This window comes from Sciurus carolinensis, chromosome 10 (assembly GCF_902686445.1).
Source record: "Sciurus carolinensis chromosome 10, mSciCar1.2, whole genome shotgun sequence".
NCBI classification, from domain to species: domain Eukaryota; kingdom Metazoa; phylum Chordata; class Mammalia; order Rodentia; family Sciuridae; genus Sciurus; species Sciurus carolinensis.
Window position 1 is genome coordinate 19,006,606 of NC_062222.1, and position 26,458 is coordinate 19,033,063.

The following is a 26,458-nucleotide window of genomic DNA, read 5'->3' on the forward strand; positions in this document are numbered from 1 at the left end:
TTTAAATGGAGAGGGGAAAGACAAGACAGAAGGACATAATTAAAAGCCCCACTTTAAGGCAGGACACAGATTTCAGAAGAAGGGAAAGATTAACCAAGGTTAGAAGTCCCCTTCCCACTCCTCCACATAAAGTTAACTTTTTGACCATGTCATCATCTTGCCTTTATTACTGTTCTTCTAGTTCACCTGAGGTGGCCAAGAGAGGAGATAGAACATGAATGGAGTTGAAGCATTCAGCTGATACCTTTAAATGCATCCACAAGAGGGTTCCACAGGCTGTTAGTGAAATGCACTCTTCCATTTAAAGCTACTTACCATTCTAAATATATTGTGGAACAGTAATGAAAATATATGGAAATTCCAAAAGAGCAAGGTGAATGGGTTGCATCATGTTTACTAAAACAGCAAAGGGCAAAGAAATTTGGCAACTAAAAAGGAGCAAGGGCCAAGATTATGAGCCAAAATGGCCACAAGTTTTATAATTAGAGAGTTATAAGGGGGAAAATCTATTTAAATTTGTATGAGGAAATGATATTTTTGTTAATATAAAATGATATCATCTGACATTTGACGAGGTAATAGATTTAGTACCACATGAATACAAAGAAAAAAGGTGAAAGCAGGATTTGTTTTTTGGCTGGAATGCATCAGAACTCAAAATGAATACAGAAGGAAATATTTTTGACAATCTCTTAAAGTATTATGAATCACAGATGGTGGAGTTTGTGAGAACATTATCTCAATATTTAGTTCAGTTGCATGGTATTGTGAAAGATAATTAAAATTTATGGTACTATATGAAGCAGAAAAAATTTTAAATGAGAATTTTCTTGTAACTTTTAAGGAAAGTAAACTATCTGATTCCAAACCTAAATAAGTAAATTTGAACATCTTTCTCAGGGGACCTGAAGCATAAATTCAAAGAAGATTCATATGTCATTTGTCACTGAACAAGCATTTGTTGAGTTTCTGTAGTATTCTGGCACTGGAGATTGGGTATTCAGAAGGCAAGGATTGAACTGTCCCTCCCAGAACTCCGCTCTCGCTCTCAGTCTAGAGCTCCCAGGAACTGCTCTGTCCAGGACTGCATTCATCACTGACTGATCATCACCTCTATCACAAGATCAGGGTAGTCCCTGGTGCTTATAAGAGGCTCTCAGTCAGAGGAATGTATCTACCTCTGGACTCCAAGTCCCTCCATTTGTAGAGCTTGTTCTCCATGAGATTAAAAGAAAGAAAATCCCAGGTTCTCTGTGTGTTTAGGGTTAGAAATTGCCTTTATCTAAAGGGAATCGGCTATCTTCTCTGGTTTTTTGAAATTTCAAAGGTGCACATTCAACAGGGCTGAAAACTCTCATTCCTTAATAATAAATTTTTATTTTACCCATAAATTATTGATCAAGTTCTGCATGATAGAAGACTTTTATTAGGTCAATGGAAAAGGGTGCATGTTAGACAATCTGAAATTCAACGTATAAGATTTAAGGTCCAATGCTTGTTAAAATAAAATGCATACTCTAAATCTAAGAAGAAAGAAAGAAAGAAGCAATATCTCTTCTTCAATAATTTATACTCCTTCATCTCCTGAGAAGCAACAGTAGTGGATGATTTAACCCTATTTGGGGAAAAAGAGTCAAAGACATAGGGATCTATTTGAGGAAAGATATGGTTCTTGTGTGAAGCAAGAAATAGAAACACCAACAAATTCTCTAAACAGGAAGGCAAACTGCATGTATTTATGACTGACAGCAGGCGGTCCCTCATCTTTGTTTGGATCCCAAACAACACAGTCATGGGAATCACAGCCCATCAGAGATGCCCTCTTTGAATAGAAGGGACACTGCACATATTAACATAGAGCATCAAAGTGGTCTTCAGTGAAAATAAAGGACAGTCATGACTCCAAAAGTATGGGGTTCAACCCAGGAAGATGCTGTATCCAATCTAATGCTCGCTGAAATGGAAAACTCACTCAAATCAGGATGTTAACAGGGAGCTTGGGATGGGGCCCACTGACTCCTCTCATCTGTCATTGTGATATAAGGATCGGTGAGCTGAAGTATTTCTCAGAATTATAATTTTATCCCCCTCCCCCCAAAATGGAGAATTTGAGATATCTAGAGAGAACTGTCTTCTTGACAAAAGTTTAAGAAGTTAGATCTCCACGCAAGCGTTTGTGCTGTAAATGACAACTCCTGAGAAACAAAACTGTGTCAAAGAGTTTGTACGTGAGCTTCACGTGAAAGCGATTCAAGTGAACACTTGCATGAAACGTTTCTCAAAAGGAAAACAAAGCAAGAGTTCACTGTGCTACACTCACCTCACACATGAGAGAGCCAAAAGAGAAGTCAAGGACCCGTGAGGTTAACGTGGCTACTAATGTACAAAGTGGCCACTCAGTCTGTCCATCGGTGTCACCTGCTTGGTGGCAAACCTAGGGCTGGCATCTGTTCTCAAGACAGTCTGGGCTGTGCTCTTACATGATTACCACAAGAGCCAGCAGTGGGCAAGGAGCTTGGCCTGATGTGACTTAAAAGGATCCCCCAAACCCATGTCCAGGTGAGGGACCTGACCCTCTGTACTTCTATACAGTTAAAACTAACTCCCCATTCACCATCTCCCAACATCAAATATATTTAAGCTTTCTTACTACCATTTTGCTTAAGTGAATACGTAAATAATTAAAGAGATAAGTCTACTGTTTTAACAACCTTATTTTATAGGCTCTATATTGAGAAAGTCAGACTATATAAGAGCTTCTTCTATCTGATACGTACTGTGTTTGGGTCTGGTTTGTTTTCCTATGAAGCTAAGGTACTGGTATTTCATTCTTATGGAATTACAAATTCTGCCCCTACTCCTCCTTCTTGTCCTTCCTCTCCTGCCCTCAATTCCCCAAATTCCCAACTTAAACATTCGACTTGCAAGGTAAACAGGCCATAAGAAGGGTGAGACCTTAGGGTGAAGAGCTTTTTCTTTTTACAATAGATAAGAGAATTTCCTGAGTTATAAATGAAACCTCTGGAGATATAAATAGAATACTGAAGAGTACACCAAGATATGACATTCTCTCCCACTCACTCAGAAAGTACTTCATAACTCACTCGAGACTGGCAAGTTCCATATAATACATTAATACAAAGCCTTGAGAAGAATGTCAATAGCTCCCTTTGCCTACAGATTAAAAAAAAAATACCACATGGGAGTTAAATGGATTCATTCCAAAGTTGCTGAGTTTATATAGATAAATAAATAGAACAAAAGACAAAGGTACACACAGGCCAAAGTCATACATATTCTATGCCTGTACAATGCACTTTTTATTTTGAACAGAGATATTTTATGTATAATGCTTAGCTTGTATTTTTAAAACTTTCTAAACACCTTTACAACACTGACTTTCTTTCAGGCTGATCCTCCCTAATATAAAATGACTTGGAAAACATTCGTGATAAATATATTCTAGGGTCAGAATACTCCTTGGTTTCCCCTGGACTAAAGACATTTAGTAACATCTTCAGAACAACATGGAATATCACCACCATCACCACCAAGAATAGAGAAAAGCAGTAACCCACGGTCTTTCACTCCACCAAGTAGGTGCACTTAAAGTGTAGAATTCAGCCATTCCCACGAATTCCATGTCTACTGTCTTTGTCTTATAATGAACACATAGCAAGCAGTGATCTAGTAATCTCAAAGAGTAAGGTTTCCAAGATGTACAGAATCTAGACCCAGGTATTAGGAGGTATGGATTCATTTTCCAATACTCTACACCTCTGTACCTTATTCCTCAGATCCTATATTTGTTCACTTAGGAGTAAGTTTTCTTTTACTTTGAAATTTAACCAATTGGTATCTTTAAATGACATTTCTTTTTGTGTGTCTAAGAAAGGCACAGGTTTTACATGAATGAATCTTTAACTTATAATCATAGTATAGATTTGAAAGAATACATGAGTCATTCGAATTGTATTTAACATGAACTCAATATCTACCACACTCATTTTTCAAGAGAACATGTAATAAATGAAACAGATTATATGAACATACTAAAATAAAGTACTAAAGGTTGATTAAAACCTTCAGGTGAAAAAATAAACATGAACAGGACCCTTTGATAACACTTCAGATCTTTTAACCATGCTGATAATTTATCAGACATTTTATGGTCTATGGATGATCTAGCTGTCTGGGTAGAGCCTTCAACACTGAAATGCATGTCTCTTCTGAGATTAAATCTTCAATTAAAAGTAACCATCCAAACAAAAATCTCCCATACCATGTGTTCACAGGTTGAGAAGCAGCTATTCTTTTTTGGCATAATGCTTCATTTTGCATAAGTAGAGTTGATTTTTTTAACATATTTATCAATTAAATTTAATTTGATTTCTCTGTCTGTATAAAAACAGCCAAACGGTGCATTCCCTTCTCCAGTTCCTATTATTAGCTGCCCCTAATAAATAGCTAATAATTTAGAGGCTATGTATTAATAAGCCTTTGAAGTTCTGTTCCATTCATTAATCTGATTTTCACGCTATCTATGTTGTTACTCAAATATAAATAACATGGCAGGGCAAGAAAAAGCAGCAAGACTTATGTTACTGTGACAGCAACGTGGGGAGTAGTGGCATGGCCTGGGACTCAAAAATAAATGCCTTGGTACTGAAACTCGTGTGAATGCCGTACCCACTACTATTTACCGGGTGGGGGACATGGAACAATTTCCTCATCTGCACAGTGTTGCCAAGGGTAAAACCTTCCCCAAAACACTTGGTGGAGGACCAAGGCAACAGATCTACTGCCTGTCACCAGAGTAGCCATTAATGATCACATAACTTACACTATCCTTCAAAAAGTTATTGAATTGAACATATTCAATATTATCACGTATATCCTAACCATACCATCCATCTCCATTTTATTCATAAATGCCTTTAATACATTGTTTGATGCCTTGTTGAAATTGAAATGTGTTACTATGAGTAACAGACACAGGCCTAGGAATGTTCCAATGTGGTTATGAATTTTTCCTATTGAATTTATCTGTCGATTGTTTTTTGTTTGTTCTTGTTTTTGTTTTTGGTACCAGGCATTGAACACAGGGGCACTTGACCACCGAGCCACATCCCCAGCTCTATTTTGTATTTATTTAGTGACAAGGTCTCACTGAGTTGCTTAGTGCCTCACTTTTGCTGGCCTTGAACTTGTGATCCTCCTGCCTCGGCCTCCCAAGCCACTGGGATTACAGGCTTGCACCACCACACCCAGCCTGTCCATTATTTTAATAACTTCATTTTATGAAGTATATAAGTAGAAAGTCAAACTAGATAAGAGGTTCACTTTCTATTTGTCTTTAAGTGTTTCTTGTTTCATATAATATTCAATTCAACAGTCAAGAGGAATTTGCTTATTCTGCATATAGCTAAGGTGTCTGTCTAGGTTTCCTATGGGATTATACAATCTTCCCCCATTCTGCTGGCTGCACCTGATTCCCAGTTCATTTACTAAGTGCTCAGAAGTCATTCTCTGAGAAAAATGCCCACTTTCAGAGTTAACTTTATAGAACATTCAAATTTATGTTCATATGACACTAATGTAAGTATCCAAAACTGAGTTACATACCTGCATTCAAAAAAGGTAAATTATCTTTTCCACTCACACTTTCTGGGGCCATACATTCGTATACCAGGGCACACTAGGAAAAAATAAAAGAGAAAAGAAATATATTAAAAATAATCAAGATGAGAAATGAAATTATTTTTTTGTAAAAACATGAAAACATTTCTTTACCATGGAGCTTGTTTAATTTGTGATTATTTACTCATATTTATATGTAAGACATTTGTATTACACAATTATGAAATACATCTCAGTTCTGGCTAAAGGCTACTTGGGGAAGAATTGAGAAAGAGTTGAGAAAAATCCCAATGTGCTAGGGAAATTTTTCTAGTAGAGCAAATCATATTTTACTAGCAGAATTATTTGCAATTGTTTTTCCACTGGGTTAATTTTAGAACAATAGAAAGCAAAATATTTTCCAGATTTTAAGTAAAGGCAACTTTAATTTTTTTTTGTTTGTTGATTTTAGGGGGTACCAAGAATTGAACTCAAGGGCACTTGACCACATCTCCAGTCCTATTTTGTACTTTATTTAGAGACAGGGTCTCACTGAGTTACTTAGAGCCTCGCCTAGGCTGAGGTTGCTTTGAACTCGAGATCCTCCTGCCTCAGCCTCCCAAGCTGCTGGGATTATAGGTTTGTGCCACCTTGCTGGGCTAAAATACAGTAACATTTAAGTGTATAGGACAAAAGGATATTTTGTCTCTAGGAAAACAATGCAATGCTCGTAGAGTATGAGGACCATTTCTAACCAAGATGATCTCCGGGGTCCATGATTACTAGATCAATTTCCCGACATTCACAAAGCTGATACCTCTCTGGATGGAGAGAAGGAAGAGACACAGAAGGACTCATGGACTTACTCCTAGGGAATGAACCCTGATGGGAGAGAAAGTTCCAGGCAATTCATCACTAAGATGGAACTCTCCCTCAGCTTCCTATGGAACTGTAACTAACAGAGGAAACAGGAGGTTGAGAAGAGAGCAGTTTTCACATAGGCAGATCTGGAATCCATTTCTTCTCATGAGTTTCCTTCTATTTCTGGCCCCAAAATGGAGGGATTCAGGGGAAGGAGGAAAGTGAATTTTCTGAGAACATATACCAGCTATAAACAAGAGAAAGTAAACAAAGCAAACGGAAAAAAAAAAAAAAAAAAAAAAAAAAAAAAAAAAAAAACACCTAGAAAGTTCTTTGGGTGAGTAACTAAGGGAAGCGTTCATCCTCCTGTAGGTTCTGCTTGGCCATGCTCAAAAGAATGCACAGGCTCAGATCACCCTCCCCAGGAGGTTAGACCAGAATTCCTTGGGGACTTCCCAGTTGTTCTAACACACCTGACTCCCCCCACCGCTTGCCTGTCTGCCCCCAGGGCCTGGTCCCCCTTGGGAATCATGAAAACTGAGGTTCCTGTTAAAGAAGGAATGTTTAGGTTCCCTAAACACTTTGAGGAGGAAGGCACATAATCAAAGCACTGACTCAAATGTCACTTTCTGTATTTTTCAGTCTACTACTTATTCCTCTGCTGTATTGTTCATCATGTAACACAGTAAATTTGTGGGTGGGTGAAACAGGAGCTTTTGTAACTATTTTACTGAGGTCCTAGTTAACTGAAAGAATGAAAAATCACAAACAGCTCTTAAAATTTGATGCCCTCTAAACCATTCCTCTGACCAATCAAAAGTCAAAGGTGGTACCCTTCTTTTAATTCACAGCTTGTTTGGAAACGTACTTTTCAAAGCACTGAAGTAATGTGCAATGATGCTTGGGCATACTTAAAATTCTTTACTTTTCCTCTTTCCAATATTTCCTCTACTCCTTTCAGACTATACAGGGCTGTTAAAATAATCTTTCATAAACACTATATTCATCATATCAATGTTCTGCTCCAGCATGTATAATGGGTATTTACAGACCAATCAAACCTAATATTCTCAGACTGTTCTGGATATTTTCCCATGATTTGTCCCTGACACCCTTCCATGTAATAACTAGATCTATAGCTATAAGACATCCTCATTTCCAAAAGAAGAACATTATCAACATAACTTACAGGAAAGGTGAGATCGAACCTTTCGAGTAAAGTCCATAATTTATTGAGACCAGGCCATTATTCTGACACTGCTTTCCTATATGAAGCAGCCTGTCTCCTTGTAATAAAAGACAGCTTCATGTTTCCTAATGGAAGGTCTGTATTATTTACAAAGTGGACACAAAAATATGACCTTCCCATACTCATAGCTCCCATCCAAACTGGAAGGCAAATATTCAGGACAATTTTGACCTAAAGAGCCATCTTCTATTGAGATTTTACTGTATTTTAAAATTCTATTTATCATGCTCTCAAAATTTAAATTCATAGCACAAAATAGAAAATATCCAAAAATAGTTACTAAATTAATACTAATTAATTCCTCAGCAGGAACTGAACTAATAGACACATTGATCTGGGACTTTCTAGCTTCCAGAACCATAAGATAAATTCCTGCTATTCAAGTCACCCAGCTTAAGGTATTTTGAATAATATAGACTTCACTGTTACCTGCTTAAATCTACATGAGCGATAACATGTGTTACTCTCAGGACAAAAACTGCAATGCTAACAGAAATACACTCCTTCATCCTCAAATTAGGCAAAGCAGCAAAAGTGATGCTATATTAGGGATATATTTTACTTGTTACCTTCCCTTTTCACATATGTCAATCATTCAAGATCTAAATCACCATTAATAAAAAACTATGTTAATACACTTCCTATGGATTTTAGAAGATCTACAGAAGGATCCATCATTTGCAGTTCTAAAAAAACAACCACCCCCACGAATTCTGGCCACATTTTGAAAACACAATGAGAAAAAAATATTTCCATATATTCTTCTAAATATCATGCATATTGGATCTTAATATATGTTTTCCACTCAATAATGAATTTTGTTATGGATTACCAAAAGACTTGATAGTTACTTTATTAAATATTCACAAAAGGTCAGTTTTTCTAAAAATCCAGAGGTGACAGAGATGCTGCCAACCTTTGGTTTGTTTCTTCTCTTTGTCAACTTATGACTCACCCAGGGTGTCTACTGCCACCTTCTATTTCTAGAATAGCTCAGTTACAATTTTTTTTAAGTTCAGATGACTGAGCCAAAAGCATTATATAGGACTTTGGTGGGGCAAGTTCCTAGGTATCAAGTTCTCTTTCTATGAAAAGAGTATGATTCAATGTGCACTACCTCCTAACAGAGACAGTCTGGAGTCAGGAGTGGGTGAGCTGGAGGAGAAAGGGGAGGCGGCTTTGAGGAAAGCAGCTCTGCTTTGAAATGGGAAGAATTTCTGCTACTGGCCTCCTGGTTCATGGGTACAGGTCCAGGTATGATGATCTGTCTACTCCTGAATCCAGTTCCCCACTTAGCATCCAAGTCATCTTTCCCTAAACTTGATACAGAGTTCATGTGATGGTGACCCAAATGAGTCTTATATGAGACTCCAAAGGGAACAATGCTAGAATGAAAGGACCAAACCCAGGACAGAGTTCTCGAATACAGAAACCCATTGAGGATCTCCGGCAAAACTCTGCCCTAGCCCTGACACTTGCAAGTGACCTGATTTAAACTCTAGGCCTCCTTGGAATATTTCTTATGATATATAATAATGTCCCAATGGGAGAATAAGGGAATAAAGAAAAACAAAGTTTGGAACAGCACAGAAGATGCTAGCCAATTCTAGTACAAGAAAAATATTTTGTTGAAAGTCTTAGATATTTTATAAAAATCATTTACTTGTTAAGTGTTGGATAAACATCTTCCATGTTGATGTTTCATAAGTACCAAAAATTGAACATGCACCAAAGTAAGAAACAATAAACTAGAAAATAAGTCACAGTGGCCTTATCATTTAAAAATGTTCAATTATGTGAAGGTAGAAATTAAAGTATATAAAAGAACCCATTTTCCTCAAAAAAAAACCATTGGCAGTTTTTAAATATGTGTCTGTGCTTCAATTGTTTCCATAAAATAGGCCACTGCATTCCTAACAAAGGAATTTAGGTTAATATTTATATCAGGTTTTTCTCTTTTAGAGAAAAGGAAGCAATAGAAAGAGAAAATCCTGTGCACATATTTATTTGCACTGCACCTTTATCATAGGCTTCAAAAGAGCTGCTTCACTTCTGGCTGGTATTGTCCCTCTTCTAGAGCTGTCCCTCTGCAACATGTTATTTCCTGCCTCTCTCTGTACAATTTCATAAGGCACCAAGTTCTTGTTAAATCTGCTTTCCATCATACAAAAAGGAAATCCAAATTAAAATTGCATCTCTTTCCAAAGACAGCTCTGGGAGGAGAGAGCAGGTTACTTTTTGGCAGAAGCCCTCCCAGAATCTTCTGTGCATCTCATGCAGGGTTAATTATGACAGAATGCAACAATGATCAATACTTTCGTTCCAACTGAGAAGAGGCAGTGCCAGCAAGGGAGCTGGCAGTGAACAGAAAGGTGTTTCTGAATGGTGTGTAGCTTTGCCTCGTTTCATACAAGTGGACCCTCTGGTTCAGAGGATGAAACACTCATCTTGTACTCCAATTCCAGAGCCGATTTCTCATTTATCTTTTGAATAATGAGATTTCCAGCCCCACAGAGTGTCAGTGATACAGGCATCTGGCAAAGCTGATCATTTCTAATTTAATTTGTGCAACGAGCTGACTGCAAACCTACCTTTTGTCCCTGCACATCTGTTGTGATGTGGTCGGCTTCCCCATCCTCGATCTCCCCCATCTTCACGACACTGACTTCTATGGTGCCGACCACTTTGCCACCATCTGAAGTTCTGCAAGCAGAAATCAGTGAAATGCAGAAGTGAGAATCTCTCTCTCTAAACATGTTCAAATCACTGTTGTTTCTGAAAACCAGTAACATTGCTATTTACCTTGTCTTAAACATATCTGCTAAAAACGGCAAATAGTGTTACTTATGCTGGTATTTTTAATTTCAAATGAAAATTAAACCTGAATTTGTAAGATAAATTATGTCAAAAACTACTTCAAGAGCCCTCAGGAGCAGCCTCAGGGAGGGAACACTGCCTGTGGAACAGATCAGCCGTCTACCTGCAGTCATAAAATGTCAACAAGGGCATAAACCATGGTCCCACCATACCAACTGCATGACCTATCACATCAACTCCAGCTGAATAAAAAAGGAATGAAAATAAACGATCATGTATCCATCTATGGCTAAGCCACTGGTTACAAAATCTGACTTTGTACATTTTTTCTAGTATTTTTTTTTCTCTCCGAAGAGAAAAGATTAAGAAAAACTCTCCTAGCAAACATTAGTTAAGGTACACGCAAATCAGAACACAACCTAGAGTTTATTTACTATAGTCTTTTATTTTTCAGACACAGAAGCTGAGACTCAAGGGATGGGAAGACTCGTCCAAGGTAACAAAGTAGCAGCCCCTGTGCTAATCTTCTTCAAGTCTATTTGGTCACTGAACAACTCTGCTGAGCTTAAAGGTGATAACTTTATTAGATTTTTAATGTCATTTTTTTCATCACCATAAAAGTATTATGGTTGGCAATTACCATGAAAACTAAAGATACATTAATGAACTACCACATTTTAAGATTCTCTTGTTTCTCTTTCCCAGCAAGAAAATCTTTAGGAAAAAGTGCTGCCTTTATACCATGGCAACACTGTGACCCATAATTACATGTTTCCCTCCAGGTCTATGGTGAAAGTAGGTAGCATGTCACCCAACGGGTCTGACATGCTGCTGTACCTTCTCGCTAGCCACCCTGACCGAATGATAGTGATCACGACACTTCATTTTCGTTTTGAGTTCTGTTCTTTTCTGAAATTTGCTTTTCACTTTAATCTGTGTATCTCTTTTAACAATTCCTTCTAAATGTTGCTATGTTATTATAAGAGGTATCAGAAAAGAAGAATAAAAAATCAGTATTGTTTGCCAAAAATACTAATTAAAATAATGAGTAAACTAAGTGAAAGGAAGCATGACTATATTACTAGATCATGAAAATAAAGGGTAAAAATTAAAAGGATCTTTTGAATTATGCTTTTAAGGAAACTGGAGTAGGAAAATCCTAGAGTAGGAAAATATTCATGTACACAATTAATATCATAGTGCAATAAAATAGAGGTGACACAGAAAAAGAAGTGGTTTATTGTTAACTATTAGCTAAAGATTCTTATGAATCTTGAAATATGAAGTAAAATGCTTGTTGGTCATTTTAAAATTGGTGGCAATCATCCTACTATTGTCTCAATTTTTTGATATTAATATACAAAATCAAATGTTCCCCACCAAGAAGATACACATACTGGAGACATTACAGTTTGTGATACTGTAGAAAACTATATTAGTTCCAATTCTGGGATAGCGTTAAAGAACTCATTATATCATTTCCCACTTAAATATGACTTAATGACTTCTCACAGGCATTGTGGGGCATAACTCAACATAATTCTTCCAGACCTAGTAGTGTAATAAAAATCCTCATTGATAAAGGCTTTTTTAAAATAGAGATTGGCAGACTCCTCTTCCCCACCCCCAAAATCAGTTATCTAAATGAATAAAGGAATTGTTTCTTTCTTCTCAAAAGGAATTGTTTAAAAATGATTCTTTAAGCAAACTAAGCTAGCTTAACTTTCAGGAATGTAAATCCTATGTATAACATTCTAAATTTTTTTTTAACAAACTAATCCAAATAACATACCTAATGAGTTGAAACAGTAGGTAGACTTTTCACAGCCTCTTCCAGGGCTGTGTAATAATTAAAAAGACCTCTGCCATAATGGCGACAAGTGTCAACTCAAGGACTGAGCTGGGCAAGTCACACAACCACGTGAGGCTAAGTTTTCCTCCTTCGTAACTCAGTCAGACTTCTCCCAAGGATTGAATTCTGTGCTCATCACAGTGCCTAGGAGTTGTACTGGTACAGCATCAGCATCAACACAATCGCCACTGACATTAAGGCATCAAATTATATTTAATACGATTCCCCTCAGAAATGTCACTCAAAAAAAATATCTAAAACAACAGTAAAAAGAGCATAGGATCTCATGGCACATATATTTCAAGAGTGCTTGAATATCACCGGAGATATAAGACTTAGTGATAACGGATGATGGTATGAAGTCCACATTCCTGGTAGTGCAGAGTACATAAATCCATAACTATCACAATACAAGTGAACCTTTCAAAATCCTCCAGCAGATGAAAAAGTAATACACAATGGGAGTCAACTTCTGAGCTACAGTTCTATCTATTCCCTCTTTTGTAGTTATCTGGCTACTTGCTCAATGATTTGTCTACCTTCTGGGTTTCCAGGTTTATCTCTTCTTGGCTTCTGCTTAGTCCCTGAGTAGAATCAAAGTCAGGAGCTTGCTTAAACTAGTGATACCATAGAATTCTAGAGTCAATTCCTCCCCTCCCAATCATTTTAGATAGGCAGGTCTTTTGAGTACCCTAAAGTATATCTCCTCATCTCAGATTTGTAGAAGATAAAATGTTTAAACCAGGTTAGAAATGAACCCAAAACAACCCAAATTGCACCCTGTCACTGAACTAGAATATAGAATATAGAAGTAGATTCTTGATATAATAATTTACTACACACAAAAATTACAGATACCAACACCTCTCTTCAATCAGAAGAGTCACAAAAGAAATATTTATTTCATGTTCCAGAAGGTCCATTCAAAGATGACATCATAGAGATTTAGAAAACAAATTTACTCTTAAATGATTAATTACCTATCACCCATCAGGTTGGGGAAGGTTAATAATAATAGCTTAACCATTATTCACTACTGAAATTCTATTGGGTTTTAACCAACAGAAATTCATCACATCTGCAGAGAAGATACATTTAAGAAAGTTCTGGACTAGCGATCAAGAAATCCAAGCTCTACTTCCACCCCTTACTAATCAACTATGTGACCACGTACATATAATTTCATTTCTCTGCATTTCAGTTCCTTTTACTACAAAATAGAGTTGGTCTCTAACAGCTATTCCACACTATCAGCACTTGAAACCCATCTTTAGTCTCTTCTATGATTTCATAACTGCCATCATAGGCCATCACAGATTAATATAGACTCAAGGGCAATCTCAGGCACATGCTAGCCTCTCCTCCTTAATCCCCCACCTTCCCTTCCCACTTTCAGCCCAAAGAAACCAAAACAAACCAAATGTGTGCCAAGCCTGGGGAATCACTGAACAACACATTTGACTGAACCCGAAACAGAAGCAATCTTCAGGTACTTTCCTAGCAATTCGGGTGGCAATAACATGAGGTGCAGTTAGAAAAACCTCAGCTACACCAAGAAAAGAAAAAGAAACTGTCATTTCAGAGAGTGTATTGCTGGATTATCATCACTGTTGAAAGCAGAGTCTCATAAGAAAATACAAAGTGGATAGTTCATGGTCACTGCTGTATTTCCATCACAACGTCAAGGTCCTCTTTCCATCCGTAGAGACTTAAATATTTAACCATGACAAGGAGATGTGGAAGACAAGAATGGGGGATTTTGGCAACACAAATCTACACACATTTTTCTCACCCAGGTTTTCAGATACATAATAAGTTGGTAATGAAAGCTTTTTAAAATATGCTTTTCAAATAACTTTCTGACACTTTCTAATATATTTAATCTCATAGGCTGACATGTACACATGTATTTTAGAAGTATATATGCAAAATGTTCTTCAAACCAAGTACAATTTAATGAAGCTCATCCTCTGAACTTCTTTCTCATCTATTCCGCCATCCTTATTACAGCAAAAGGAAAAAAATAATAATAATAAGAGAGAAAAGAAAAATATTTCCAGAAATGTTAAAAAGCAACATGTAAATAACTTTTCTATTTTGGAAATGTCGCAGAGATGCAAACGAACAAATGACTCTGTAAACATCCAGGGAAAAGCATCATTAGCACTGTCTGTCTTTGTGAATACGAAGTAGCACCAGTACATACCCAGGAATTTGCAATTGCAAGACGTGCTTTACATTGCAACCAACTAGATGTGTAACTAGAAAATGAAAAGCTCACCTGGACGGGAAAATAAACAAAGGCCATAAATAAACAAACAGAGCCAGTCAGTCAGTGAGCACACCCTGATGATCTTCTGGCACACAAATTTACACAGCAGGGCTAAACTCATGAAATTGAGGGATCTCTTTAAGTACATGGAGGTGAGAACACCTCTATTCTAGATGAAATTCATGAGTGTTTAGTTCTAGGGTTTTTGATCTTTTCTCACTATAGATTCACCTCCAAAAATTCCACCCACTATCATGGGATTCCAATGTTCTTCTAAGATCTACCACAATTTTATATTCTCAGCTCAATTCCAATTTCTATTTCCAAATACCGTTGCTCCTTATGTCATTATTTAATATTCTAGAAGCTTGAAACTAACCCTTCATTTTTTCAAACCCAAACTCATGCAAGAGCATTTTATTCTAAAACCAAAACCAAAAACACTCCTCTCCTCCCTCTGCCTTGTCTTTATACTCCAGTCAATCACTAAACCCTGATTCTTCCCCCATAACATCTCTTACATGTATCTCTTTCCAAGAACAACATCCAGATTGATCACATCTCTTATGTTACACTTAAGAGAATCTACTTCTGTTCTCCAGTATCTTTCCCTTGCATTCTATCTATGCCAAATTCTCTGCCTAAAGCTCTGCTTTTTCACTACTTTATTTTTCTCATGTTAAAAGTCTTAGGACATTGCCCAGTCACTACCCAGAAAGGATGGACTAAATAGCACCTGTCTTTCAAGGCCTGATATTAGGATCTGTCAAGTTTATTATGGACAGCTTGATATTTTTGGTTCAAACTGATCTACCTCATCACACATCATTAAATAATGAAGAATGAAGTGGTGGGAAGCATCGAGGATTTTGAGTAGCAGAGTTCCTAGCCATTGTTCTGATTCCCTATATAGTAAACAGCTCTGTGATTGGGAACAGGCAAGCCTCCATAAAGGTCTCCCAGCTATAAAATATGAAAACTGTAAACCATCCACTTATCTCATAAGATTTATGTAACCCAAAGTAACAGATCTTAGGTTTAAACATGAAAAAATGCTTTTACAAATGCGTAACATAGTTATATAACTTGGACCACAAAAATTCAAGAGTACAAATAATCACCATCACATTTTTAGGCCTGTAGGTCCCCTTTTAATGCTGAAAATGAAACTGTCCCAAAAGTAGGAATTCTACTAACATAAATTTCACCCCCATCAGACACAATTCAAATGTTATCAATTATATTTTGAAACTTCTTTCAATAATAAAGGTGAAATGCCAACTGTCTCCTTGAATGAAGAAGTATCCCATCAGAAAAGTGAGAAAACAAGGTTGGCTCCTTGGAAATGCCATGGTCAGGAGGCTGAAGCAACTAAAATTACAGTAGAATTATCAGACATCTTGATCTGCCAGGAGGGCTCCAGGTAGCAGAGAAGCAGCACACTCTAGCCCGTCACACACACGGAACACAAAGACACAACCAGGATGTGGAGCGGTTACAGTAGGACAGGGATTTGAAGAGAGCACCAGGCAAACTGAGGGAAGGTGTCAGCAGTGAGGTTATAATTTCCCCCTCTGGTATCCCTGGACCTAGATTCAACACAGTCTCAAATGTAGAGATAAGCATTAGTGCAGACAGCGATCCAGGAAAAGTCCTCTAGTTCTGGAGGTGAAGGAAGGAGGTCTCCTAATAATAAAGAAAGAAAAGGAGAAGAAAAGAGAAGAGAAGAGAAGGAAGATAAAATAAGAGAAAAGAAAAGAAAAAAGAAAAGAGATCTCTTTGTTCCACTCCCTCATGCCCCAACTACCATGTAATTTTGCAGATGGTGGTGGCAACAATAAATATGGTCACAATCAGGGCAAAAACTCAAAGTTCCCTATAAAACTATGAGAGAGGAACTGCTTCCTCTCTGACTGGAGGAACTATGATCCCAAGGGTGTGGCAAAATACTCTTTATCTTTTATTACCCTCCATTCTCCTGCTATGTGGTCCCAGAAAGGGGGTGGAGTTACACAGCATAGTGGGAAAGCAAAACCCACTGGAGGATCCAGAAGAGAATCACCCCAAGAAACAAGAGAGTGCCAGAGAGATTGTAGAGAGAATGAAGTTCTGGAAAAGGACGTCTTAATATTGTTTATAAGCTCTCAGGCTCAACCAAGCTGGGCATGCTTGGTTCTGATACAAGTATATGTATTAGAAATTTTGAAAAATGACCCAAGGACCAGAGTACCATGAAAAGTCCAAAATCACCTGGATGACAATGTGAGGGACAGATCCAAATTACACTATCATGGTTCTGGAAACAGGTGACATCGAAACCAGAGGGCTCTACAGGATACATGGTAAATACACAAACATCTAGCAATGAATGTCAGGAATCCAATTATTCATTTCTTTCTCAAAAAATAAAATGATTTGTAATGGACAACAAATTAGTGGTTGCTAGGGGTTTTGTGGGTAGACACAGGAAACAAAGGAGCAGCAGAAAGGAGTTTTTTGTATCCTAATTATATTGGTGGTTATGAGAATTTATTCATGTGTTACAATTCTAGAACTATACAATAACACAAGGTCAGTTTGACTTACGTTAGTTCATGAAATCAAAGAAATGAGAAAGGACAGAGCCATTTTCTGTAATAATAATTTAATAGACAATAAAAACATCAATTTTGGTCTGGGAATATAAAAACCATATTTATTAAAAGGCGATCCTTTTCCATGTCAACCAAATCTGATTTCTGACATTTACTAGGTAGGGATGCCAGAGTCCAAGTGTGAATTTTATCCCATCTGTTGTGATTTTGAAATATCTGAAAAACCTTGGAAATCTCACGTATGGAAAGAAAAAGTTCCACCTGAACCAATGGGAAGTAGTTCATCAGAATGGATAGGAAGATGCTCATTCAGGTGGTGCAATACATTTACCAAACCAGTGAATCTACACCATGGTATAAATCCTGGCCTCTTCCTGCCTGAAATCTCTCACATTTAGACTTAAAAAAAGAAACCATTACTTAGATTTTTGTTGAATTTGTTTTATTATATTTATTTTCTTTGCACTTTTACTTTTGAGCAAGAGAAAGGGAAAGACTAGTAGGAAGAGAAAATCCACATTAGCAGAGGCAACTGGGAAAGGAAGAAAAATAGGAGAAGGGATGGAATAATATGAGATTATATGCACATAGCAGGGAAAAACTTAATATCAAAAAATTTACATGTATAGAAATCTTTATGGCAAAGGGCAAACAATATTGACAGCTAAGGAATTTTGCTTTTGTTCCTTTGATATTGTTTTTTACATAAATTGCTTGCAAATTTCATAAAACTAATCAAAATGCTCTTAGACACCGAAAACATCCATAGACAATGTACATGGAGAACTGAAGGATTAAATTAGTAAATAATCAATTAAATACCAATGAGGAAACACTAATATTCAGATTTTCAATTGCACACTTTTATCAGGTTTTCTTGTGCTTTGAGTTTTAAGTTAGTTTTTAATAGTAGGAGAGTACAAAAAATACCAACAGAAGAGCTGGTATTAAAAGGTCAAACTTATACATTGTATGAATGTAATTTTAAAGTACAATGCATTTCAAGCCTATTCAATCAGAAATTCAAGGAGACATGTACTCTGAACAACTCTTACTGCCTATATTTTTATGCTTAATTGCATTTTGATTTGTTTTAAATTCTGTCAATTATAAAATCTTCCCGTTTTCAAATTTTTATTTTCTTTAATCTGATATCACTAAAAATACTTACAACTGCATCAACTCCATAGAAATATAAAAATAAGTTAAGAAATTACAGAAAATATTAGTTTGCAAACATTTATTTGGCAACTACTTGTTCTATTAAGAACTATTCCATGTACAATACAACAACAGAGAAAAAAAAAAACCAAAATTCCTACCCTCAGGAATTCACATTTAAAGGTAAATGAGTGAGAAATATATCAGAATATGATAAACGCCTAGAACAAAAATTAAGCAGGGTAAAAAGATAGAGGAGAGTTGGTCTGAGGCTGCTACTTTATGGTTAATGGAAGAAAGGCCTCTTTCATATGATGAAGTTTGGATACACCCTAAGGAAAGGAATAAAATGAGCCATATATCTTAATTGGGGCAAGATCTTTCCAGAAAGAAACAGATGATATTAAGGTCTTTAGGTGACCATGGTTGCCCTAAACCAGGAATGGCATATGCCAACGTGGCTAAAGCTAGGTAGGTGGGGAAGAGGGAAGATGTACCAGGAACACTAAGTCCAAGAGGCATGTATTAGTTTTCTATCTCTGCATATCAAGTTACCACAGACTCAGTCTTAAAACAGCACCCATTGGCTATCTCACAGTTTCTGTAGAAAGGAAGTTCAGCCAGAGTCCTCTACTTAGGGTCTAACCAGCTGAAATTCAAATGCAGGCTGGGCTGAACTCTCACGGAAGAACCTTCTTCCTGGGGGTGACTGGTAGAATTGATTCCTTGTGGCCATGTGACTCAGGTCCTCATTTTCTTTCAAGTTATCAGCCAGAATGATGCTCGGTTCTGAAGCTACCCTTAAAGTTCACTTCTTCAGGCCCAGCAGGAGAACTTTCCTCTTCAGTCTGCTAGGACTGTGTCTCAGACATGGCTACCCCAGTCGCCTATATGAAATTACAGAATTGTCTACCTCACCACCTGTGGTTTAGAAGGTAGGCTGATGAAGAGAGTGAATTTCCTGTCACATTCAGGGCACTTCTGAACTGAACGAGAGGAGTCCTAAAGAGCAGGTACCACAGGGTCAGGCATCTCAGACACCCGGGGCAGTTTCCCTGCCAGAGAGTAGATGGTATGATGTGAAGCCTACAGACCACTGTGGGAACTCTGCCCTTTACTTTGAATGAGTTAAAAAAAAAATACAATATAGAGAACTGGAATAAGTTTTAAGGTGAGAACACTGGCTGCAAGTACAGAAAATGAACTGGCAGGAGGTTGGGGGCAAAGTGAAGATCAGTAGGATGAGTCGGCAGAAATTTGGAGGCGCATGAGGTGGGTCAGAGATTAGTTTTCTTTTGAGCGAGAGTTAATAACATACTGTTGTTACGGGTTGGTAGGAAAGGATAAGAAAAAGAGAACTCCAAGACCACAGGGATCTGAGCCTAAGAAATGGGAAGGGGGAAAAGCAGTTTCCTGGAAGGGGAGACTGTGGAGAGAACGGGATTTCAAGGGGAGAGGTGGGCAGTGGGCAGGAGTCAGGCCCTCAGTTTTGCATATTTTAGATTTGAGGCACTTACTCAAAGTTGAATTATCATAGCATAGTTGGATGTGAGGATCAGGAGTTCTTGGAATTGGTCAACCATCCACACTAGGGAAGGTGTTGATTTTAGATAGGAAGTGAGGGGTCATTACAGGAGGAGGCGAGGCAGACCGGGTGCAGACTGGATGGAAACTGTGCTGTAGAAAATTGTCAGATTGCTCTTCTTGTTGAAACAGAAACCAGATGAATGAGTTGAAAGAGAGGAAGAGGAGAGAGATTTCAGAGGTTTTAGAGATGCAAAGAGAGGCAACTTCAGAACATAGATGCCAGCGGCTGGGGAAGAAATCTGTGGTAGAATGTACACTTAGCATGTGTGAGCCCCTAAGTCTGGTCCCAGTTCATACACACGCAGAAGCACAGGTGCTATTAAAAGCTTGGAGACTGGGTAAAAGAGGATGAATGAAGAGGGAAGGAGAAGAAGAACCCACACTAAAGTGAGAAATAGGACTCTTCGACATTTAGAGGTCAGGGTGCTGAGGAGCAAACAGGAAAAGACACATAGTGGTAGGAAGGGAAAAAGAAATTCCGGTGTCCCAGTACCAAGTGCAGAACATGTTTGAAGGAGCAAGCAAGCGATCCATTGTGTCCACAGGCCATTAAGAGGATCACTGAGGGGCCAAGATGGTGGACTAGAGGGCGGCTGCATTTCACGCTACTCCAGGACGCAAGATTCAAAAGAGGAGATAGTGAGAGACTTGGGACCAACTCAAAGCCGCCGGGTGAGTCTCTCCTGTTGGGGAGGCGTCCCGGATGGGGCGGTAGCCCCGGAACGCAGGGAATTTGTGGAGTTGCTCGGCGAGACGCCCCTCCCCCCGCTGGAGCGGTAAACACGGACAACTGGGATCATCGTAGAGGAGGCGGCTCAGCACAGCGCTTGGACTCGAGCAGCCGCTGGAGCTCCGGGCGGCTGCCTGGGGAGGAGCTGCGTGGCGAGCTGTTTGGACCCAGAATGACCGCTTCTGAACACCGGGGGATTGCCCGGAGGAAGAGGAGGAGCGCGGCGGGATGCTTGGTCTAGGAGTGACTGCATCAGAGCCACAGGCGGTTGCCAGAGGAGGAGCTGCGTGGTGAGCTGTTTGAACTCAGAGTGGGCGCTCCTGAGCACCGGGGGACTGCCCGGGGGAATTGGGGGAGCGCAGCGGGACGCTTGGTCTGGGAGTGACTGCATCAGAGCCACGGGCGGTTGCTGGAAGAAGAGCTGCATGATGAGCTGTTTGAACTCGGAGCAGCTGCTCCAGAACACTGGTGGCCTGCCTGGAGGAGGAGAGCGGTGGGTTGCTTGGTCTAGGAGTGACTGCATCAGAGCCACAGGTGGTTGCCAGAGGAGGAGGCGAGTGGTGAGTTGATTGGACTAAAAGCGACCGCTCCTGAACACCGGTGGCCTGCCTGGAGGAGGAGCGTGGTGAGTTACTTGGTCTCGGAGCCACCGCTCCTGAACACCCGGGGGGCTACCCCAAGGAGGAGGAGGAGGAAAAGGGCGGGTCACTTGGACTTGGAGTGACTGCCTAGGGCTACGGGTGGTTGGCGGGAGGAGGAGACCCGAAGTGAGTTGTTTGGACTCCTAGTGACTGCGTCAGAAACCGGGCGGCTGTCCGGAGGAGGAGGTGTGTGGCGGGTCTCTGTGTCTCGGAGCTATTGTACGGGGCTCCAGGTGGTGGCTCAGAGGAGAAGCTGCATAGCCAGGCGATTAGGTGCAGAGCAGGGTCCCAGGAGCTAGGTGGCTTCTTGCTGGAAGAGCCGCACAGAGACACGCCTAGGGGTGGAGCAAAGTTTCCAGGGTGGCAGGAAGATTCTCTGGGAGAGGCAGCCTAAGAAGACTCGCCTGCGACGGGTGAGGCTCCCAGGCCCAGGACGTAGGTCCAGGCCCCTGGGATCGTTGCAGAAGAAGACAGCCCAGCCCAGGTGGTAGTTGTAGATTGAGGGGAACCTCTAGGAGGGCAACTGACCAGCGAGACATCCCCACCGAATGAGTCTTCCCGGCCGGGGGAGGTTTTCCCACAGGGACGGTAAAACCAGAGACACAGGCACAAACAGGCCTTGCTTCAGCCCGCAGTCTAGTTCCCCATTGGATGACCATTGGTCAACAAGTGGAGGCACCTCTGCCCACTAGCAGGGAATATACGCCACCTGAGGGTCACCACACCTAGAGAGGCAGCTTCTTCGTGGAGCTCTGCATTATCAACCTCCTCCAAGACTTCAGGCTACTGAAGGATAAGAGGGGATATACTAGCAATCTTCAGGGACATTATAAGTTGATAGAGGAAATCTGCAATATCTTAATGACCCACTGATTCCTGAACAATATGAGAAAACAAGGGAAGAAAATGCCCCAAACAAATCTAGATGTTACATCAATAAAATCCAATGACAGCATGGAAGAAGAAATGACAGAAAGGGAGTTCAGAATATACATAATTAAAATGATTAGGGAAGCAAACGATGAGATGAAAGAGCAAATGCAGGCATTGAACGATCGCACCAATCAACAGTTAACAGAGCAAATTCAGGAAGCAAAAGATCATTTCAATAAAGAGTTAGAGATATTGAAAAAAAACCAAACAGAAATCCTTGAAATGAAGGAAACAATAAACCAAATTAAGAACTCCATAGAAAGCATAACCAATAGGATAGAACAGCTGGAAGACAGAACTTCAGATATTGAAGACAAAATATTTAACCTCGAAAACAAAGTTGAACAAACAGAGAAGATGGTGAGAAATCATGAACAGAATCTCCAAGAACTATGGGATATCATGAAAAGGCCAAATTTGAGAATTATTGGGATTGAGGAAGGCTTAGAGAAACAAACCAAAGGAATGAACAATCTATTTGAAGAAATAATATCAGAAAATTTCCCAAATCTGAAGAATGAAATGGAAAATCAAGTCCAAGAGGCTTATAGGACTCCAAATACACAAAATTACAACAGACCCACACCAAGGCACATCATAATGAAAATACCTAACATACAAAATAAAGACAGAATTTTAAAGGCTGTGAGAGAAAAGAACCAAATTACATTCAGGGGGAAGCCAATACGGATATCAGCAGATTTTTCAATCCAGACCCTAAAAGCTAGAAGGGCCTGGAACAACATTTTTCAAGCTCTGAAAGAAAATGGATGCCAACCAAGAATCTTATACCCAGCAAAACTTACCTTCAAATTTGACGATGAAATAAGATCCTTCCATGATAAACAAAAGCTAAAAGAATTTACAAAAAGAAAGCCAGCATTACAGAACATTCTCAGCAAAATATTTCATGAGGAAGAGATAAAAAACAAAGAAGAAAATCAGCAAAGGGAGGAATTATCCTAAAGGAACTGTCAAATAAAGGAGGAACCAAGATGTGTGAAAAATTTTAAATATGAACCAAATGACTGGGAATACAAATCATATCTCAATAATAACCCTGAATGTTAATGGCCTGAATTCATCAATCAAAAGACATAGACTGGAAGATTGGATTAAAAAGAAAGATCCAACAATATGTTGCCTGCAAGAGACTCACCTCATAGAAAGAGATACCCATAGACTAAAGGTGAAAGGATGGGGAAAAACATACCATGCACGTGGGCTCAGCAAAAAAGCTGGAGTATCCATCCTCATTTCAGATAATGTGGACTTCAAGCCAATGTTAGTTAGAAGGGATAAAGAAGGACATTTCATACTGCTTAGGGGAAGCATAAATCAGCAAGATATAACAATCATAAACATCTATGCCCCAAACAGTGACTCATCCATGTATGTTAAACAAATCTTTCTCAATTTTAGAAACCAAATAGACCATAACACAATAATACTAGGTGATTTTAACACGCCTCTTTCACCACTGGACAGATCTTCCAAACAAAAATTGAACAAAGAAACCATAGATCTCAACAACACAATCAATAATTTAGACTTAACAGACATTTATAGAATATACCATCCAACCAAGAGCGAATACACTTTCTTCTCAGCAGCACATGGATCTTTCTCTAAAATAGACCATATATTATGCCACAAAGCTAATGTCAGCAAATACAAGAAGATAGAGACACTACCTTTTATTCTATCAGATCATAATGGATTGAAGTTACAAATTAATGAAAGAGTAAAAAACAGAAACTACTCCAACACCTGGAGATTAAACAATATGCTACTATATGATGAATGGATGACAGAAGATATTAGGAAGGAAATTAAAAAATTCTTAGAGGTAAACGAGAACAAAGAAACATCATATCAAAATCTCTGGGACACTATGAAAGCAGTACTTAGAGGAAGATTTATTTCATGGAGCGCATTTAATAGAAGAAGTAAAACTCAAAAAATAAACGACCTAACACTACAGCTCAAAGCCCTAGAAAAAGAAGAACAGACCAACACCAAAAGTAGTAGAAGACAGGAAATAGTTAAACTGAGAGCTGAAATCAACAAAATTGAAACGAAAGAAACAATACAAAAAATTGACAAAATAAATAGTTGGTTCTTCGAAAAAATAAACAAAATTGATAAACCTTTAGCCACACTAACAAAGAGAAGACCGAGAGAAAACCCAAATCACTAAAATTCGGAATGAACAAGGAAATATCACAACAAACATGACTGAAATACAAACATAATTAGAAACTATTTTGAAAATCTATACTCCAACAAAATAGAAAATTTCGAAGACATCAACAGGTTTCTAGAGACATATGAATTGCCTAAACTGAACGAGGAGGACATACACAATTTAAATAGACCAATTTCAAGTAATGAAATAGAAGAAGTCATCAAAAGCCTTACAACAAAGAAAAGTCCAGGACCAGAAGGGTTCTCAGCCGAGTTCTACAAAACTTTTAAAGAAGAACTCATTCCAATACTTCTCAAAGTATTCCAGAAAATAGAAGAGGAGGGAACTCTCCCAAACTCATTCTATGAAGCCAATATTACCCTGATTCCTAAACCAGACAGAGACACATCGAGGAAAGAAAATTTCAGACCAATATCCTTAATGAACATCGACGCAAAAATTCTAAACAAAATTTTAGCAAATCGCATACAAAAACATATTAAAAAGATAGTGCACCATGATCAAGTGGGTTTCATCCCAGGGATGCAAGGTTGGTTCAACATCAGAAAATCAATAAATGTCATTCACCACATCAATAGACTTAAAGTCAAGAATCACATGATTATTTTGATAGATGCAGAAAAAGCATTTGATAAAATACAGCACCCCTTCATGCTCAAAACACTAGAAAAAATAGGGATAGTGGGAACATTCCTTAACATTGTAAAGGCCATCTACGCTAAACCCATGGCTAATATCATTCTAAATGGTGAAAAACTGAAAGCATTCCCTCTAAAAACTGGAACAAGGCAGGGATGCCCTCTTTCACCACTTCTATTCAATATCGTCCTTGAAACTCTAGCCAGAGCAATTAGACAGACCAAAGAAATTAAAGGGATACGAATAGGAAAAGAAGAACTCAAACTATCCCTATTTGCTGATGATATGATGGTATACTTAGAGGAACCAGGAAATTCCACCAGAAAACTTTTAGATCTCATAAGTGAATTCAGTAAAGTAGCGGAATATAAGATCAATGCACATAAATCTAAGGCATTTTTATACATAAGCGATGAATCTTCAGAAAGAGAAATTAGGAAAACTACCCCATTCACAATAGCTTCGAAAAAAATAAAGTATTTGGGAATCAATCTCACAAAAGAGGTGAAAGACCTCTACAATGAGAACTACAGAACACTAAAGAAAGAAATTCAAGAAAACCTTAGAAGATGGAAAGATCTCCCATGTTCTTGGATAGGCAGAATTAATATTGTCAAAATGGCCATACTACCAAAAGTGCTATACAGATTCAATGCAATTCCAATTAAAATCCCAATGATGTACCTCGCAGAAATAGAGCAAGCAATTATGAAATTCATCTGGAAGAATAAAAAACCCAGAATAGCTAAAGCAATCCTTAGCAGAAAGAGTGAAGCAGGGGGTATCGCAATACCAGATCTTCAACTCTACTACAAAGCAATAGTAACAAAAACGGCATGGTATTGGTACCAAAATAGAAAGGTGGATCAATGGTACAGAATAGAGGACACGGACACAAACCCAAATAAATACAATTTTCTCATACTAGACAAAGGGGCCAAAAAATATGCAATGGAGAAAAGATAGCCTCTTCAACAAATGGTGCTGGGAGAATTGGAAATCCATATGCAACAGAATGAAACTAAACCCATATCTCTCACCATGCACAAAACTAAACTCAAAATGGATTAAGGATCTCAGAATCAGACCAGAGACCTTGCATCTTATAGAAGAAAAAGTAGGTCCAGAGCTTCAACATGTCGGCTTAGGACCAGACTTCCTCAACAGGACTCCCATAGCACAAGAAATAAAAGCAAGAATTAATAACTGGGATAGATTCAAACTAAAAAGCTTTCTCTCAGCAAAGGAAACTATCAGCAATGCGAAGAAAGAGCCTACAGAGTGGGAGAAAATC

At 38.5% G+C, this 26,458-nt stretch overlaps 1 protein-coding gene across 2 annotated transcripts in view; it reads right to left on the minus strand.

Annotated features, from left to right (window-relative positions):
• Inpp4b (inositol polyphosphate-4-phosphatase type II B) overlaps positions 1-26,458 on the minus strand; it is a 784,856-nt gene that overhangs the window by 205,242 nt on the left and 553,156 nt on the right. Inside the window, exons 12-13 of one of the 2 annotated variants that reach the window (XM_047566293.1) lie at positions 10,321-10,432; positions 5,626-5,698 (exon numbers count right to left, since the gene is read on the minus strand). In XM_047566293.1, the coding sequence (XP_047422249.1) occupies positions 5,626-5,698; positions 10,321-10,432 (185 nt within the window). Of the gene's footprint in view, positions 1-5,625; positions 5,699-10,320; positions 10,433-26,458 lie in introns of those variants that run through there. The other variant, XM_047566291.1, reaches the window with a different exon arrangement.